The sequence below is a fragment of the Corvus brachyrhynchos genome, unplaced genomic scaffold, assembly GCF_000691975.1.
Source record: "Corvus brachyrhynchos isolate BGI_N302 unplaced genomic scaffold, ASM69197v1 scaffold182, whole genome shotgun sequence".
Classification (NCBI taxonomy): Eukaryota; Metazoa; Chordata; class Aves; order Passeriformes; family Corvidae; genus Corvus; species Corvus brachyrhynchos.
This window is the reverse complement of record NW_008236807.1, coordinates 306,571-324,017: the sequence shown is the minus strand read 5'-3', so window position 1 is coordinate 324,017 and position 17,447 is coordinate 306,571. Positions and strand designations below refer to the sequence as shown.

General features: G+C 52.0%; 2 protein-coding genes across 2 annotated transcripts; both read left to right on the top strand.

The window, feature by feature from the left end:
* The first annotated feature begins 6 nt into the window (after nucleotides 1-6).
* Nucleotides 7-10,159, top strand: TMEM209 (transmembrane protein 209). The gene is made up of 15 exons (XM_008628846.2): nucleotides 7-63; nucleotides 779-918; nucleotides 1,033-1,091; nucleotides 1,746-1,877; nucleotides 2,413-2,651; nucleotides 2,735-2,939; nucleotides 3,512-3,687; nucleotides 3,865-3,936; nucleotides 4,418-4,514; nucleotides 5,326-5,451; nucleotides 5,881-5,978; nucleotides 6,885-6,999; nucleotides 7,088-7,185; nucleotides 7,567-7,640; nucleotides 8,973-10,159. The coding sequence occupies exons 2-15, from the start codon at nucleotides 782-784 to the stop codon at nucleotides 9,025-9,027; spliced, it is 1,683 nt and encodes a 560-aa protein (XP_008627068.1). The 5' UTR covers nucleotides 7-63; nucleotides 779-781; the 3' UTR covers nucleotides 9,028-10,159.
* Nucleotides 10,160-11,271: 1,112 nt separating this feature from the next.
* On the top strand, nucleotides 11,272-17,075 carry LOC103611367 (low affinity vacuolar monovalent cation/H(+) antiporter-like). The gene is made up of 20 exons (XM_008628872.2): nucleotides 11,272-11,665; nucleotides 11,980-12,126; nucleotides 12,206-12,327; nucleotides 12,425-12,533; nucleotides 12,628-12,744; nucleotides 12,885-12,952; nucleotides 13,032-13,145; nucleotides 13,281-13,466; nucleotides 13,554-13,656; nucleotides 13,745-13,886; nucleotides 13,964-14,147; nucleotides 14,234-14,350; nucleotides 14,386-14,475; nucleotides 14,607-14,644; nucleotides 14,847-14,959; nucleotides 15,042-15,190; nucleotides 15,366-15,460; nucleotides 15,708-15,786; nucleotides 16,044-16,152; nucleotides 16,507-17,075. Exons 1-20 carry the CDS (start codon nucleotides 11,287-11,289, stop codon nucleotides 16,578-16,580), a joined length of 2,535 nt encoding a protein of 844 aa, XP_008627094.2. The 5' UTR covers nucleotides 11,272-11,286; the 3' UTR covers nucleotides 16,581-17,075.
* Nucleotides 17,076-17,447: the final 372 nt, after the last annotated feature.

Sequence of the window (17,447 nt, the reverse complement as noted above, 5' to 3'; positions counted from 1 at the left end):
CCCAGCAGGAAAAGGGGGAAATCTGCCCGGCCTGAGGGGAAAACGGGACAGATCTGGGCAGAGGTGAGGGGAAATCTATGGGAAGGGGGGGAGAGAGGAGGTTTGGGAGGAGGACGGTGAGGTTTGGGGAGGGGGAGCGGTGAAATTTGGAGAGGGAGGTTGGGAGGGGTGTAGGGAGGTTCGGGGAGGGGGATCGGAGAGGTTTGGAGAGATGAAGTTTGAGGAGGGGGAGGAGTGAGGTTAGGGGAGTGGAAGGAGCAGAGGTTCGGGGAGGGGAGAAGTTTGGGGTTGAGAAAGAGGAGAGGTCTGGGAAGCGGGAGAAATTAAATTTGGGACGGGGGGTCAGAGACGTTTGAGGAGGAGGATCGAAGAGGTTCGTGGTGAGGGAGAGGAGAGCTTTGGGGTGGGGGAAAGGTGAAGTTTGAGGAGGGGAGAGAAGTGTGCGGAAAGGATTGAGGTCTGGGGGGAGATGTGAGGGCTGCCTGCCTGTGACAGGGTTATTTCCTTTACATAAGGTGTTACTGGGCATAAAGGAGGAAATGAAATCTGAGGGTTTCATATGACAGAAAATACTGTGTTACCTACTGAAATAAGTGAGAATTTTCGATAAAAACACTGGTCTTGCCTGGAGGAGGCAGGAGCTTTCCCTCCTCCTTTCAAAGGATATTATTATTCAAAAATGAGGGAGAAGGTGGACACTTTTCCTCAGTAACTTGCCTGAGAATCTTCCAGCTGAATAAAAGTTCACAGATTTTGCCTTTTCCCTCTGTTCTCACAGAAAATGACGCCGAATAAGAGTCCAGACACTTCCCTCATCGACCTGGCTGTGAAGATGAGGAAACAGGCTGAGACCAGGAAGGTGGTGCTGGCCTGGGGACTCCTCAATATATCTGTAGCAGGCATGATCTACACTGAAATGTAAGTTAATCGTTCCATCTGATTCAAACCAGCAAAGATTCCACTGTGTGAAGCCCTAAATATCCCCCAGGATGGAATTTTTGCTGAATTCTCCCTTCTTGTTTTGCTTTTCAGGACTGGGAAACTCCTAAGCACATATTACAACATCACCTGCTTTCCACTCTGGTACATTGGTGAGTCGTTGCGGCATTTAAATCAAATTTCAGGATTCTTTTTTTATTCATTTTTATTGCTGGGAGGTCGTTTTTAAGGCAGCTTTTTTTTTTTTCTGTTTGAGTTCTAAATCAAAACTTTGTTTTGCTTTCTGCGATCTCCCTTGAAGCTGCTGGAATTCCATCCTTTTTAGTGGCACATAAGGAGTGTTAACAGCTTTTTCTCTGTCGTGAAAGGGCAGGAAGGACTTATTTAATGCATGAAATCTTTTTTAATGTGTGGATTAAGGCTTTAGAGAGCCTTAGATTTCTTTTCCTGCTGTGCTGTGCTCTGGGTGTGGGTGGCATTTTACAACAATTCAAGTTGGTTTCAGAGGAGGAGACTCTAAGTTGTATCAAACAGGGTGGAAAGGAGCAAATCTCATAAAATCATGAGATTTCCTTTTTGGAAGATAAGCACCCTATTTTAAAAATTAAAATTTAAAATAGATAAATTAATTTCAACAGTGAAGAAAATGATCTCCAGTGTTTCCTTCCTGAGAAAGAGAAGAAATCTTAGATACTTCCCCAAACTGGCAGCACTAATGATAACCTTTTTTTAATAGACATAGCCTGATCTTGCAAATAATGTCATTTTTGCTCAAACCACGACGGAAACTCGTGTGTTCCTTGCAGAATTTGCCCTGGCAGCCCTGTTCAGCCTCAATGCCTTGTTTGATTTCTGGAGGTACTTCACCTACACAGCAGCACCGACGAGCTTGGTCACGAGTCCCAACCAGCAGATCATGGGCTGGCTGCGCAAGGCAGGTGGGGAATAAACCCTCTTTTTAATCATTTTCAGGGTTTTTTTTTTTTTTTTTTTGCTTCTCCAGTGCAGGATTCTTTATTGTGAATTACCTCCTCTGGTGTGAGCTGTAAACTGAGTGGGGGGTTTGGGGCTGTCCCGTGCAGGGCCAGGAGTTGGGCTCGATGTTCTTCCTCATATTGAGGTGGAACTTGCTGTGGTTTAGTTCATGGCCATTTGAGGTGGAACTAACTGTGTTTTAGGTAATTAAGACATTCAGTGTGGTAAAGATGAGAGCAGTGGGTAGGTGGAGGAGCTGATGGGATATTAGAGAAGCCCCCCAGGTTATGGAATGTCAAGCTGTAGGATTTATTCTGAGTTGGGGTCACAGGTCTCAGTTTTATCCGAGTTCTGTAGGGAGCAGGTTCTCAGTGTCCCTTTTAATATCTCTAAAATTGCCTTAAAAGCACAATCACGTGTGTTTTGTGTGCGTTTAAAGAAGGGGAATTTAAGGCTGCTGCATCCCCACTTCTAACTCTGCTCGTCCTTACATTGCAGCTGTCCAAATCACCCCTCCACGGGAGCCAGCAGCCAAGAGAGTGCTGTCCCTGACCCCTTCCCCACCCATCCAGGGGCAGTGTGTGCTGAGCTACAGCCCCTCCCGCTCTCCCAGTGCCAGCCCCAAGTTCTCTGGGAGTTGTCTGAGTGGATACAGCCCCCAGCTCCAAGCTCTGGCAGGGGCCAGCCCCTCTCACAGCACCTCTGTGACTTATTCACCCAGCAGCAGCTACAGTAAGGTAATGGCCAGGACACATCCTATGGGCACAGCTTGAGCCTCGTAAAGGAAAAAGAATTAAATTTTTTTTTGTTTTCTCCCAAGGTTTCCAGCTTCAGCCACTCTCCCAATGGATCTCCGTATTCCATGAGCGTGGGACCTGTGGACAGCGGTGGGATAAGGTCTCACTACCGATTCTCCCCCATTCTGTACAACAATTCCACCTACAAAGACGACTGCATAACAGATGTCAAATCCCTGGACACCTTCCTGAGGAACGAGGAGGAGAAACAGCACCGAGTCCAATTAGGTAAATTGGGGGATTTAGGGGGAAAAGCTTGGAAGGGAAGAGGTGTTGGTTTGATCCAAAATTGGCTTTTGTGATGGGAGAAGTACCAGTAAAAAGGCCAATTATGGGTGATCACCTGTGAGCTTGGCAAAGGACCCACTGAGGAATTGGGGCGGGAGGTAGAACCCCTCTGTTTTTCCTTCAGGCAGTTTTCCTCCAGTTATTCCTTTGAATAGGATCTAGGCATGGGAATGCTGATGGATTATCTCTGTAGCAGTTGTTGGCTGTAAGGGACTGAGATAAGATGATCACCTTGATAAGAAGGGGATTTTGTTGAGATGGTTTCAGATAAAGAGGCTGAATCCAGTAAATTTTTGTCTTGGATTGGGACAATCACGATAAGGATAAAGGGGATAAACTCCCTCCAGGCAGTTTTTGTTCTGGATTGGGACAGTCAAGATAAGGGTGAATCCAGTGTTTCTGCAGAGTGATTCAGTGTATTCACTCACACTGACCCCGTGTCCCTGTGCTGTTTGTTCCAGAATCACTTGGCAATAATTGAACATAACCTTTTAATGAATTAATCTTTTCAGGAAGCTCGGATTCCAGCTCTCCCTCCAGCAGCCCCACGTTTTGGAACTACAGCCGGTCCATGGCAGACCATGCACAGATCCTGAGGAAGTTCCAGTATCAGTTGGCTTGCAGGTCCCAGGCTCCTTCTGCACACAAGGATGAAGCTGATCTGAGCTCAAAACAGGCTGCAGAAGAGGTAAATTCCACAGAAAAAAAGGTCAAGAGGGAGAAACGGGATTTTAAAATGTACCTTTGTGCAAAGGTTTGGATTTGAGCTGTATCAGGAGTGTGGGGGAGAGGTCCTGCAACATTTAACCAGCTAAAAACTCTGGGTTCTGTGAGGTTCTCATGGATTTAATAAACCTTTCCATAGGTTTGGGCACGGGTGACAATGAACCGACAGCTCCTGGATCACATGGATTCCTGGACTGCCAAATTCAGGAATGTAAGTCCCTCTCTAAGGAATTCCAAGTGGGCTGGAGTGGGAAAATTCCTCCATGTCCTCTGTGCCTGAGATGGGAGGGATTGCAGTGCCTGTCTGAGGGCTGGGGTGGCTGTCATGTACAAATCCCACAAATTGTTCATCTCCCCGATTTCCTGAGACAAACAGGAGAGGGAATGGATCCATCAGTTTGTGCTTGGAGGACTGATTCATAACCCACTTTCCTCATTGTCCAGAAAAGCTTTATCTGATACAGTTTCCCCAACTGCTTTTCATTTAATTTTCTGCCTTTTCAGAAGCTATTAAAGGGTCACTTAAATTCTGCCTGGCTTGATAATTAAATTAAATTCTTTTCGATTGGCTTCAGTGTTTCTGTTAAACTGCCTTGTGGTTGTGGTGGGGGTGATTGTAGGGTGTAAGCTGAGGGATTTGTTAAACATTCCTGTTGCTTCTGACCTTCAGTTTTCCCCCTTTTCCTTCCTAGTGGATCAATGACACCATTCTGGTGCCACTTGTGGATGAGATGGAATCTGTGAGCATTCAGCTGAGGAGGATGGGCTGTCCAGAATTGCAGATTGGAGGTAGGATCAGCAGCCCGGGAATTCCCTGTGGAATGGCTGTTACATAAATTAGGTCTGGGAAATATTTTTGTTCCATTTCTGCTCTGTTTTGGTGTGCTTTGTTCCACCTCCTGCATTTCATTCAGCTGGGAAGGTTTTCCATAATACTGGAAATGTCAATGCTAGCACAAGAATTTGTGTAAAATCCTTAAATGTATCTTTTTTTCTTCCCCTTAAATTTAACTGTAAGCTCAAATTATCATCAATTATTGCTTATTAATCAGTCAGAAACCATTTCAAAGACAGATGTGCTGTAAATCTTCAGCATCTCCCAAAAGTCTCACTGTCTCCACTGCTCTGTGCTTTTCCAAATTCTTCCTTCAAATCACCCACTTCCTGAAAGAACTGTGAGGTTTTAAAAATTCTCTCGAATTTGTAAAAATTCTGATGACCTGGAGTTATGTTTTTCATGTCAGGTTAGGATTCTGAAGGAGCTGCTTCTTCTGTTGTTTCAAATTAACTGAGAGGAGGGTTTGGCGTGATGGTTTTTAATTAAATGCCTCTTTTGGGGCTGTTTCTTAGAGTGTTTCCTCAAGAGCTACATGTTGCAAAGCCTATAAACAAACAGTGGATGCTGCTTTTGTCCCCACTTTGTTTCTCTCCCTCTTCCGCTCTTAAGTTCCTGTTGGTTCCTTGTAGCTTTGATGTGAAGGAGATTTGTGCTACTTTGTAGTAACTGAGCTGCTGCTTGCGGTGGTGTCAGGTATAAAATGTTTCCAGACCTCGGCAGGGGAGCTGGGAATGCTCCCTGGCTGAGCCTCCTGTGTTGCAGAAGCCAGCATCAGCAGCCTCAAACAGGCAGCGCTCGTGAAAGCTCCACTCATCCCCACCCTGAACGCTCTGGTGCAGTACCTGGATCTCACCCCAAACCAGGAATATTTGGTGGAAAGGATCAGAGGTTCGTGGCGTTGCTGTTCTGATTTCCAAACATTTCCATGCCACAGTGGACTTGTTGGTTGCCCAGAGAAGCTGTGGCTGGCCCTGGGTCCCAAGGCCAGGCTGGACATTAGGCCTTGGAGCAACCTGGGATGGTGGAAAGTGTCCCTGCCCATGGCAGGGGCTGGCACTGGATGAGCTTTAACATCCCTTCCAACCCAAACCATTCCATGATTTCCTCCTGCCTGCTCAGGGTGGAAAGAGATTGAATCCTTTCATTATCCATGAACAAAAATCATCCTGTAATGATGATAATGTAACTTTACCCCCTTTTATCAACATCTCCCCAAGCCTTTAAGAGCTGAATTTTTCCTGTTTTCTACACGAGAAACCCCCTTTGTTTTGATGCACTTCCAGCCCCCAGGAAGTGAATAACTGTTGTTGCTTCCAGAGCTTTCCCAGGGAGGATGCATGAGCTCCTTCCGATGGAACGGAGGAGGGGATTTCAAGGGCCGGAAATGGGACACGGACCTTCCCACCGACTCCTCAGTGAGTTTCCAGGGACACCTGGATCCCACAGCTTCAAGCTGCTTGCATTTTGGGATAGGGTTTGGAGGGAGCAGCCAGAAATTCTTTGAGGAACATGGGAAAATCAGAAATTGGAGCTTCGCAGCTTTGCTGCTGGATAATTAAAGAGATTCCATTGCTGGAAAATCAACCTTGAAATAGGATTTGATTCTGTGGTTGGGAACATGGTTAAATATTTGGAAGTGTCCAGCCATGGAGCAGCTGAGTGCCCTGATAAAGAGGAACACCTCAAAAGTGCAAATAAAGAACTTTTGACATTAATTTAAGGCTATTAGTAAAAAAAAAACCCCACCCAAATAGACAATTTCACATTTTTGTTCATTGAGGGTAATACGATGCTGTGAGTTCCAAGGGACAGCTCCCAGATTTTTTAAGATTTTAGGCATTTTTTCCAGCAAATCTCCTGTTTTCCCTGTCAAACAGCTGCTGTTGGATATAAGGAGCACAGAAAGCATCAGATCACAGATAATCTGCTGATGTTGCGCACATCAAGTATTGAGAACTCTCCAGAAAGGGTTAAAACAATCCTCAAGCTGTGACCTGATCTTCTGGATGCTCAACCCAGGACTTCATTTCACAATTTTGTCATTCCTAAGATTCGTGGCCGGCCCAGACTTTTCCAGTGATTTTCATGAGCGAAAGGGAGAAGTTTCCTTGCTGGGTTTGGGGTGGGCAGAGCTGTTTTTTGAGCTCCTCTGCCCTTCTCAGCCAAATCTGAAATTGGTGATTTAGGCACGGAGCTGCTCCTAAGCCTGGGGTTAAGCCAGTGTTGTAACCACCAAAGACTGGGATTAACTCCTGGGATCATGAGGAGGAAGCTGCTGGCTTTTGGGGCCATTCCAGTGAGATTTGGTTGTGTTTGCCCAGATCCTCATGCACGTGTTCTGCACTTACCTGGACTCCAGGCTCCCGCCTCACCCCAAGTATCCTGATGGCAAAACCTTCACTTCCCAACACTTCATCCAGACTCCGGATAAACCAGGTACTGGGCTGGCCTGGAGCTGCTCTTTTCCTCTGGGATCAACTCAGCACCTCTAAAATCTGGGGGTTTTTGTTAATTTTTAATTCAGACACTTCAAACGAAAACGTGTTCTGCATCTACCAGAGCAGCATCAACCCACCTCACTACGAGCTGATCTACGAGTGCCAAGTCTACAGCCTGCCCAAGGTACTGGGGTTTGTTCTCCTCCTGCTCTCAGGCATCATTTCCAGGGCTGATTTGGGGTCTTTTTAAATCCTAGACCCATTTTTTGTCTGTTTACACAGAGGATGGTCCAGCTTGGTCTTTGCCCAGGACTTGGTACTTCCTCTGCTGCTGAATACTACCTGTAGTATCTATTTAGGAGACAATAGTTCCTAAGTAGGAGCAATCATGTTGATTTTCTGCCAATTTATTGTAAAACCCCAAATCACAATCCCTGGTGGGTGATGTCACTGATGTCACCTCTTAAGGCTGGTGTGAGTTCTGAGGGGAAGTTCCAAACTACCAAAATCCTGCAATTTTTAGTTGTTTTGATTTCTAAATCCTTGTCTCTTCCTGTGGTTTCAGGGCAGGAACAACATGTTCCACACCTTGCTGATGTTCCTGTACATCATAAAGACGAAGGAATCTGGGATGTTGGGGTAGGTATCTGTAGTGGTTTGGTCCAAAATACTCATTACTGTTTATCTGCTGTGAGATAAGAATTAGGAGAAATGCAAAGCAGGCACCAAACTTGAAAGAATATAAACAAGTTTATTAACAGACCTAAAAGAAGAAAAAAAAATTATACCACCTTCAGAACTCTCCTCCTCCCCCCACCTTCCTCCCTTCTCCCACTGACAATGTGAAAAGACAACCCTTCAGATGTTCAGTCTGTTACCACTTCCATAATAACCTTGTTCAGTCCATTTAGAAAGAGAAGTCTCTTCTTGCTCATGCTATGAAAACATTATCACAACGAGACAGCCGCCCCCTTCCAAATATTGTTCAGTCCATTTAGGAAGAGGAGTCTCTCTGCCTGCGTGTGAGTCCTTTCCCCCGACTTGCAGCTTTTCCTGCAACTGCTTTCGAGGGTCCACTCTTGAAGTTTTTTGGGGTACAATTTTAAGGCTGAGCCGTTCAGAAACAAAAACAGAGGCCCTTCTCCTTCCCTGGGAACAAAGGGTCTTCATCATCTTCATCTTTAGGACTATCTCTGGGAGCATCTCTAGGAACTGAAGTTTTCTCCTTTCCCATTTGGAGCAAAAGTCCTCATCTGGTCCATCCCTCCCTGTCCAAACTTCTCATGAAATTACAGCTGCGTCAGCATCTGCCTATCTCAGCGCAAGTGCTTTTGCTTACGAGTTGAACACTCCACCCCCCAGATCTTCATGAAATTACAACAGGATACTCTGATATATCATAGCTTCACAACAGAATTTCAGCTTTAAGCATCTCCTCTCTCTCTTCCCTCAGGTTTTCAGCTCTTCACAGCAATAAAAAGGGTTAATCTCACCTCAGCCTTGCAGCTTTTTTTTTTTCGTCTGGACCAGGTCCAGGGCTTCAGGATGGCCGTGGCCCGGCCCGGCCTGGACCAAGCAGGGCCTGGCCGGGCCCTCTGGCCCCCACACGGGGCCCGCAGCCACCTGTCCCAGCGCCGGAAACGAGAGAGAGCTTGGAGGGGGAGTTTGCCTATTCTTAAATGTGGATCACAGAGGTGATCACAACTTTAAGTGGCTTAGAGAATTGTCCATATCCAAACTGGCCAGCTGATAGGTTCTATCAGTTCCCAGAGGAAACTGTAAGCACCCCTTAGCAAGGACGTCCCTTCCAGGACTATGCTTGCTAACCTATGGCAGTATCCCATGGGAATGAGGTGGGGATGGCATCAGACCGAAACCACCACAGTGGGGTGATAATTAATGGTGTTAAAACCCAATTACCAGCAGCTTTTTAATAAAAGTGGCTAATTCTGATCCCTTTGGGTTTTGCAGGCGTGTAAATCTGGGTTTATCGGGAGTCAACGTCCTCTGGATCTTTGGGGAATAACGGGACACAGCTCCGGGGGACGATGCTGCTCTGTGGGATGAACTTTGACTTAAACATGGATTTACTACAAAACAGGATAATTTAAGCTCAGCTTTGTAGACAGAGGGAGGAAGTGCCTGTAATTCCCATGTGGATTTTGCCGAGGCATTACTTAGAATTTTTCACCACGGAAATGCTCCTGTGAATGAACTCCAGGCGGGAGTTCTCTTTCCTGCTCCTCACCTCAACCTGTCCTGTTTAAACTGAGCTTCACTGATCTCAGACTAAGCTAAACCAAACCTCCTTTGAGAGTGCAGCTGGAACAGCCCTCCCAAAGCTGTGCACAGCTGTGAGTGATCCAACACTTGGAAGGATGAAGCAACTTGGACAACTTCAGGATCCAAGAAGTTCCAAGTCTGGAAGCTCAGACTCAGTTTTGCTCCATTTTATCTGCATGATAAAAACCAATTAATTTTATCCCTGAGTTTTGGTGTGTGTTTTCAGACGCCTCGAGATGTTCCTGCAGCTGAAAAGGAAAGACAAAACCATGTTTGACTTGCTGCGTTCAGCAAATAAGAATTTTACTTGTATTTTCAATTTTTATTTTCATTTTTTTTGTACAAAACCAGCGTGGCCTCTCCTCTTAAGGGACCTTGTGAGCTCTGAACCCCCCGGGTACCTTCACTGCCACCAACTCTCACCTGCCTTCGCTTTTGAATGGAATTTTCCTTCAGCTTTTTTCACTGATCACCACTTGTTTTGGGAGCTTTGTGCACCTTGGTGGGGAACCAGGCTCTACACAGGCTTTGGAAAGTACCTTTTGGGGGAAAAGCACTTGGATTGGCTTCAAAGAAGGGATTAATCAGTATCTGTCAAATTTCTGTAAGGGGCACGGGGAGAATTTGTTGTAAATTCTGGTAAATGAGTATTTTAGAAGTGTATTTAGAACCATAAACACATGGAATCATTGTACTGTATTTTTTACTGATGGGAGGGGAAAAAGGAATTTTTGGAACATTGCTGTTTTTTGGTGTGAACTGACTGGTACTGGGGATTCTGTGTCTCTCCCCTGGGGGACCTGGGTTTTTTCAAGGAACTGGTTACAAAATGGCTCATTTGGTTCTTGTATTAAATGAATTTGTTTTATCAAACACTTTTTGGGGTTTTTCTTGGGTTCAGCATCACCATATCCATCCATGTACCAAAGAGGAATGTTCAAGAACCAGATTTAGCTGGGTTTTACCCCAAAACTCCCCTGCTCAAGGCCAGCACAGCCCCATGAGCTCCATCGGTCTCATGTTCTAAACACTTGAGGTGCAGAAATGTCTTCTTTCACCAAAATGTGGGAATTCTTGGGAAGAGCCTGTCCCATAGGGTGCCTCAGGCTCTGCAGCCCCAGGACCCTGCGCACTTTTGGGGTCCCCAGAGCCCCATTTCCCTCTGTGCTCCCAGGATCCTGCACAGCCTCTTCCCACACAGCCCCAGATCCTTGTGCACCCCAAGAGATCACACAGCCCCATCCCTCTGTACCCCAATACTCTGTGCACGACACCTGTCAGTCCCCGCACCACACACCCCAATACAATCACGCATCCCAGTCCCTCTGTACCCCAATATTCTGTGCATTGCACCCCAATGCATCACACACCCAGCACATCACACATCCCAGTCCTTGTGCACCCCAGTACCCACTGTGCCAGTGCCTGGCAGTACCTGGCACACTCTGCTCCCTGTGCTCCCCAGTACATCACAAACCCCACTCTCTGTGCACCCCAATATATCCCACACCCCTGTCCCTGTGCACCCTAATACACCATCCACCCTGCTCCCTCTGCACCCCAGTACATCACACATCCCAATACACTCTGCACCCCACTCCCAGTACAGACCCCAGATTCCTGTGTATCCCAGTCCTCATGCCCCCTGACACAGTGTGAACCCCAATTCATCGTGCACCCCATCCCTGCTCACATTCTGCACCACAGACCCCGGTCCCCGTGCACCCCCTCCTTGTGTACCCCAACACTCCACACCCCCTGCTCCCCACGTACCCCGATACATCACACACCCCTGTTCCTGCAGGCCCTACCTCTGCACCCCACATCCCCGTGCACCCCGATATGTGGCCCACCCCACATCTTGTTCATTCCTATCCCTGTGCACCCCCCATACACCGTGCACCCCAATCCCCGGGCACCCCGATCTACCACACCCCCCATTCCCGCGCACCCCACATCCCTGTGCACCCCAATATCTGCACCCTCTCACCTGTGTACCCCGATGCCCCGCGCACCCCGGGCTCTCTGCACCCCAATACACCGCGCACCCCAGCGCTTTGCACCCCGGGCTCTCTGCACCCCGAAACACCGCGCAGCGTGCTCCCCGCGCATCCCCATCCCTGCGCACCCCTATTCCCGACCCTGCCGCCCCGCGCACCGTTACCAGGTGCATCCCACCCGCGGCGGGGGCGGCCCGGCCCCTCCCGCTGGCATGGGGGCGGCTCCCGGGGGCGCGCATGTCCGGCCCCGCCCGTTAAATTCCGGCGGGCCGGGCCGGACCGGGACCACCGCCTCTGGGCCTGCTGCTGTCGCCATGGCCAGTGACGCTGAGCCCGGCCGTCGCCACCACCGCCGCTGCTGCTGCGCGCAGGACACGCCGGGTGAGCTGGGGGAGGCGGGTCTCCGGGGTCGGGCGGGCACCAAAGGGGGTCCCCCTTCCTCGGGCACCACTAGGCCACCCCTCCCGAGTCACGCACCGGGCACCGAGCGGAATTTCCCCCCTATGTCCCGGGCACTGGTGGGGTCCCCGCTCCCAAACATCCCCTGGATAGGACCCTGGGAGCTCTGTGTCTCCCCTGCGGGGTTTGGGGACCAAGGTGACACCCCAGCACAGCAGCACTTGGCTGTCCTGCGCTGCTGAGCCCGGGCAGGGTATGGGGACATGGCCCCAGTGTGACTCCAACAGCTCCCGCAGATGTTCCCAAGGTCCCGGATTCCCGCGGTGACAGCGATGGCCCCCGCCGGGGCTCCCTCTGCGACCGGCACTGCGCTGCCATCAACAACGTGCAGGGTGACCTGGGGGAGCTGGGCTGCCACCAGCAGCATCCCTGTGTCCCCCCAGGTAGGTTGGCTGTGGGATGGGCTGGATATGAGGCACTGGGGGGTTCCACACCCACTGTGACCCTGGGTGTCACCCACAGCCATGTCCACCCCGTCCTGCTACCAGCACCACTCGGAGGAGGTGTGTGAGAGCTGCGTGGTGAAAACCACCCTGACGGCCGAGAACGCCGTGGAGGCCAACAAACTCTCCAACAACTACAAGGTGGGTGGGGGCACCCATGGGTGCTCCTGGAGGGCTGTAATGGGTTTTATTATTCTTCCTCTTCACTCATCCCAAGAAAACCCCTCTCTCTCTGCAGTTTGGCTTCAAGAAATGGAAGAGCCACGTGACGGCACGGCCCTGGGAGGACCGATCGGAGATCGTTAAGGAGCTCTACTCTGACCTCAGTGTCATCCGAGGCTCTGGAGGTGGGCGGCCCTGGGGACAACCCTGGGTGGTGGCAGTGTGGATTTAGGCAGCTACAGGTGATAATGGTCCCACCTGGTACCTTCCCTCCCGCAGGGTCCACGCTGACGTGTGGGAATGTCCTTTACCTGTTGCTCTTTGGCTGGTGGCTCTCACTCCTCTACCTCCTCGTGGCTGCCGTGATGTTCGTCACCGTCATAGGGGCTCCTTATGGTGAGTCCCAAATTTGGGACCCCCCATGTGAGGGCTGGATGAGCTCAAAACAGAACCGATGGGTGTTGGGGACTCCTGAGTCCCTTCTCCAAGGAGTGTCCCTGTAGCTGGAAGGGACACTGATGGTCGTGTCCTCACAGGGCGGCTCTGCTGGGACCTGGCTGGGTATTTCCTCTGGCCCTTTGGCAAAGTGATCCAGAAAGTGGAGGTAAGAGTTCCTTGGGAATCCCCAGGACGGGGAGGTTGGGGTGCCCTATGCACACCCTGACATCCCCCCCTCTCCCCAGGTCCCCAAATCCCACCAGGTGTGCAAGGCTGGCACGGGGGAGAGCTCAGCCCTGCTCGGGGGTCCCACACCGCGCTGCTGGCGCCCACAGTGCTGGGCAGGCACTGGATACTGGGTGAGTCCCATGCCGGACATGGTGACACCACCCCCAGAGCCCCCAGGGTGGTGGGGAAGGTGCCCATGGGCACCTCCCCTCCCCTGGGGTCAGTGTTTTGGGGGTCAATCCCTGAAGGTGGCCTCCTGTTCACAGCACCGTGCCAGCACCGTGGTGTGGCTGTGCCTGGGCTACCCGGTGCTGGCGCTGGCCCACGGGCTCGTGTGTGTCACTGCGTGGCTCCTCATCGTCCTCATCCCCGTGGCCAAGCTGAGCGCCCGCGCCACCTCCCGTGTCCTGCTGCTGCCCCCAGAGCGGGTACTCATCCGGCGCCTGAAGATGGTGGGTGACTCTGGGAAGGGTGAGGGTCCCACACCCCGCTCCAGGAGGGATTTTGGGGTGAGGGGTGACCCTCTCATCCCTCTGCAGACAGAGGTGCCTCTGGAGGGGGAGGTGATTCTCTGCTGCTACCGTGCTGCCAACCGCTACTACTACAAATACGCTGTGGATGGCATCAACATCTTCGCCATCAGTATCCTTCTGGGAGCTGGAGTGGGAAGGGTGGGGAGTGACCCTAAATCCCACCCCACCTCTGTTGTGTCCTTGACTGGCTGCCCCAGACCTGCTGCCCCTGGTGCTGGTGACGCTGGTGCTGGGCTACGCAGACAGCCCCAACCACCTGACCGGCTCCGCCGTCAAGTTCACCTTGGCCCTGCTCTGCATCATGCCCCTCTCCTACTACATCGGGATGGCCATTGCCAGGTGAGCGGTGACAGGGGACACTTGGTGGCAAAGTGGGGACACTCCAGCCCTGCTGACATGGTTTTCCTCCTTTCCAGCATCTCAGCCCAGAGCAACTTCGCGGTGGGGGCAGTGGTGAACGCCACGTTCGGCTCCATCACCGAGCTCACCTTCTACATCACCGCCCTCATCAAGGGCTCGCGTGAGGGCAACCGCTGCTACGCTGAGGTGGTCAAGTCGGCGTTGACAGGGACGCTGGTGGGCTGTGTCCTCTTTGTCCCGGTGAGATGGGTGGCATTGTGAGCCGGGAGGGTGCTGTGAGCAAAGCACTGATGGGGATTTTTTGGGGGGTTTTCTCCATCCCCAAGGGTCTGTGCATGGTGATCGGGGGCATCCGGCACCAGGAGCAGCGGTTCAACAGCCGCTCTGCAGGCGTCGGCTCAGCCCTGCTCTTCCTCTCTGTGGGAGGTGAGTTGGGGACAGGGGTGTCCCCAGGTTTGGGGGGGTCCCACCAGGGTAGGTGTATGGGAAGCTGGTCTGTGGCGAGTGCCACAACGTCACCCAGAACCCTCTGGGCCACTACCTCTGCCACAACTGTCACTTCGACCTGGTGAGTGGGGACCTGGACCCCCAACAGGGGAATTTGGGGTGGGGGATGCTCTGAGCCCCCCTGGCTCTCATGCTGGGTGGTGGCTGCGGGGCTGTCCCCTGTATCCCTGTTCACAGGTGCTCTCTCTGCAGATGGACAACAACGGCACCCTCTACTACAGCCACGTCCAGTGAGTGTCCGCTGCGGTGGGGACAGGGCTGTCTCCACATCAGGGTGGCACCTCCTGGGTTCAGTCATGCTCTTGCATCCCTGCCGGGACCCCTCTCCACCCCAATGATCCTGTGCCCCCCTTCCTCCATCCCCAGGGGAAGTCCCCTGGGGTCTCCATGCCAGAGCCCGGTGGCACCGACAGTGTCACCTGTGTCCCACAGACCCCTGGTGTACACAGTGTCCATCCTGCTCCCTGCTGCCTACCTCATCGGGCTCTTCTTCACCCTCAAAACCCACACACACATCTACGACATCCACGTCAGCGACTGTCACAGTGAGTGTCCCCAAATGTCCTGGCTGTGGGGCTGACTCTTGTCACTGCTCTGGAGTGTCCCACACGTCTCCTCTCTCCCCAGTGCCTGGCCACCACCACAGCGCCGTGGTCCACTGGTCCCGCTGGCGGGCCCTGGTCATCCTCCTGCTCTCCACCCTGTGCATGGCGGCCTGTGCCGACCTGGCCACGGAGCACATCAGCCCCATCCTCACCAACTCCACCATCTCGCAGGTGAGCCAGGTCTGGGTGTCCCCAAGGACCAAGATGTGCCCTCCAGGGATGGGGACCTGCCCTGGCTGCAGTTGGAGCCCCAAAAGCAGTGGGGGAAAGATGCTGAGATGCTCTGCATGGTTGGCCAGGGCTTGGATGTGGTCAGGGCCAGGCTGATGTCACCTCTTCCCTGCAGTACTTCATCGGTGTCACCGTGCTGGCGATGGTGCCTGAGCTGCCAGAGATTGTCAACGGCATCCAGTTTGCCCTGCAGAACAACCTGAGCTTGAGGTGAGATGGCTCCAAGGATGAGTTTTGGGGTAGTCCCTGTGCCAGTCCCATCACTGTGCCTTGGTGCCCACGATGGGCTGCCCCGCCACTGGTGGGTCAGACCCCTGTGAGCTTGTCCTCAAGGGGAATTAGTCACCCAAGAAATGGTGTCGGAACTGGGATGGGCTCTGTGGTTTGGGATTTTCTCACCCCAAGGGCTGCCGGAGACCTGGTGCTTGGCAGCTCCTAAGTTGTCCTTCCTCCCCAGCATCGAGATTGGGAACTGCATCGCGGTGCAGGTCTGCATGCTCCAGATCCCCATCCTGGTGCTCTTCACCATCTTCTACGTGAGTAGCCCCAGCTCAGCCCTGGGGGACCTCCTGCCCCAGGGCTGGGGACACGGTGGGACATGGAAAGGACACAGCTGCCCTTCCCAGTGTCTCCCCTCTGCTCAGTGTGGGGGAAGTGGGGTCAGTTGTCTCCCGGTGCTGTCCCCACCCTGGGGACGTGTGGCAGAGAGGGTTTAAGGGGTGACACGTAAGTCCCCAGAGTCAGAGCAGGGTTGTCCTGGTTGGCCATAAACCCCAAATCCTCTCCCTCACAGCCGACCAACTTCACGCTCGTCTTCAGTGACCTCCACGTCTACGCCAGCATGTTCAGCGTGGTGCTCATGAACTACATCTTCATGGATGGCAAATGTGACTATTTCCAAGGTGGCCATCCCCACAGGGCTGCTGTGGGACTTGGACTATCCCTACATTCCCTGGGATGGGGGGCTCCTGGGTCCCAGCCCTGGGGTTATCTGCTTGTTAGGGCTCTCGGCCGTGGTGCCCTGAGCAATCCTGGGGTCTCGGGTGACCAATTTGGGGCTGTCCCCCTACAGCAGGTCCAAGGGGGATCACTCCCATTTCCCCCTTTAAAAGGATTTAAACTCTCTTTAATGCACATTTTGTAGAGGACCACTGAAGTCCTCTACAGGGGGCTAATCCAGACCACACCAGGTCTTAAACCCACGTCCCTCCTTGCTCCAGGGAGTAACTCCTTCCACCCCTCTCTGTCTGCCCCAGGCACAGTGCTGGTGATGGTTTACTTCATCCTCCTGGCCGTGTATTTCTTCGCCCCCTCGCCCAGTGGCTGCTGAGGTTTGGATTCTCCTTTCTCCAACCCCCTCGTTGGGATCAGCACCTGTCAAGACCTTTTCCAGTGTCTCAGGGACTTGGCCGGGCTGGCTCCGGTCTGGAAGCGTCGTTTCCTGAAGCTCCTGCTGCTGCTGGGCTTCCCCTGTGGGGCTTCAGGGATGGGAAGGGTGGATGCAATGGAATTGCTCCTGAAACGAGGAGCCTTAAAGCCAGAACGTGTCACAGAGGGATCTCTAGCCCACACCTGAGTGGCTGGAAGGAAAATTATCCTTCCTGGAGGGTCTTGAAGGGGATTTCTGTATATATCTTGAGGACAGACCCCTCCCTGGGGATGTGTTGCACTGGGAGAAGGTGCCTGAGAAGTCCCCCATCCTCCTGGGCCTGGGAGGGACTCGGGCCTGGGAATCGCACAAGGATGTTTGATGGCACCAGAAATGCACCCAAAGGTATTTTCAGCTGTTTTGTCATTAAAGCAGTTTTGTACAAATCAGAAACAAGTTTGTTTCTCCTTAAGTGAGCCTTGGTTACTGCCCTGGGCCCCTCTGTGGCCACCATTTCCTGTCCTCTGTCACCTCATCCCAGGGACAGAGCCAGTGGGGTGGCTGTGGGCTCCAGCTTTCTCCATGACCCTCCCAAAGCTCCAGCTCATTTCCAGCCTGGTCTTGTCTGACTGTCCTGGGTCCTCCTGGCTTCAAGGTCTTTACCAGGCTCCTGAGAAGGGTTAGGGATGTTCCTGGTGTTGTCCACAGGGTGTGACAGGCTGGGGACATCTTCCTCTGCACAGGAAAATGCTGGTGGGTGTGGGGAGAGGACACAGTTAGGGCTTGGATTATCATCTTTAAAAACAAGAACAACCCCAAAGCAAAATA

What these genes read in the sequence shown, in the direction of transcription:
- TMEM209 (XM_008628846.2), top strand. Translation starts at nt 782, where the DNA reads ATGACGCCGAATAAGAGTCCAGACACTTCCCTCATCGACCTGGCTGTG. An exon ending in ACAGCACCGAGTCCAATTAG is followed by an intron (nt 2,940 to 3,511) that starts GTAAATTGGGGG and finishes TAATCTTTTCAG; the next exon opens with GAAGCTCGGATTCCAGCTCT. An exon ending in CAAAACAGGCTGCAGAAGAG is followed by an intron (nt 3,688 to 3,864) that starts GTAAATTCCACA and finishes ACCTTTCCATAG; the next exon opens with GTTTGGGCACGGGTGACAAT.
- LOC103611367 (XM_008628872.2), top strand. Translation starts at nt 11,287, where the DNA reads ATGCCCCGCGCACCCCGGGCTCTCTGCACCCCAATACACCGCGCACCC. An exon ending in CTGCGCGCAGGACACGCCGG is followed by an intron (nt 11,666 to 11,979) that starts GTGAGCTGGGGG and finishes CAGCTCCCGCAG; the next exon opens with ATGTTCCCAAGGTCCCGGAT. An exon ending in ACAACTGTCACTTCGACCTG is followed by an intron (nt 14,476 to 14,606) that starts GTGAGTGGGGAC and finishes CTCTCTCTGCAG; the next exon opens with ATGGACAACAACGGCACCCT.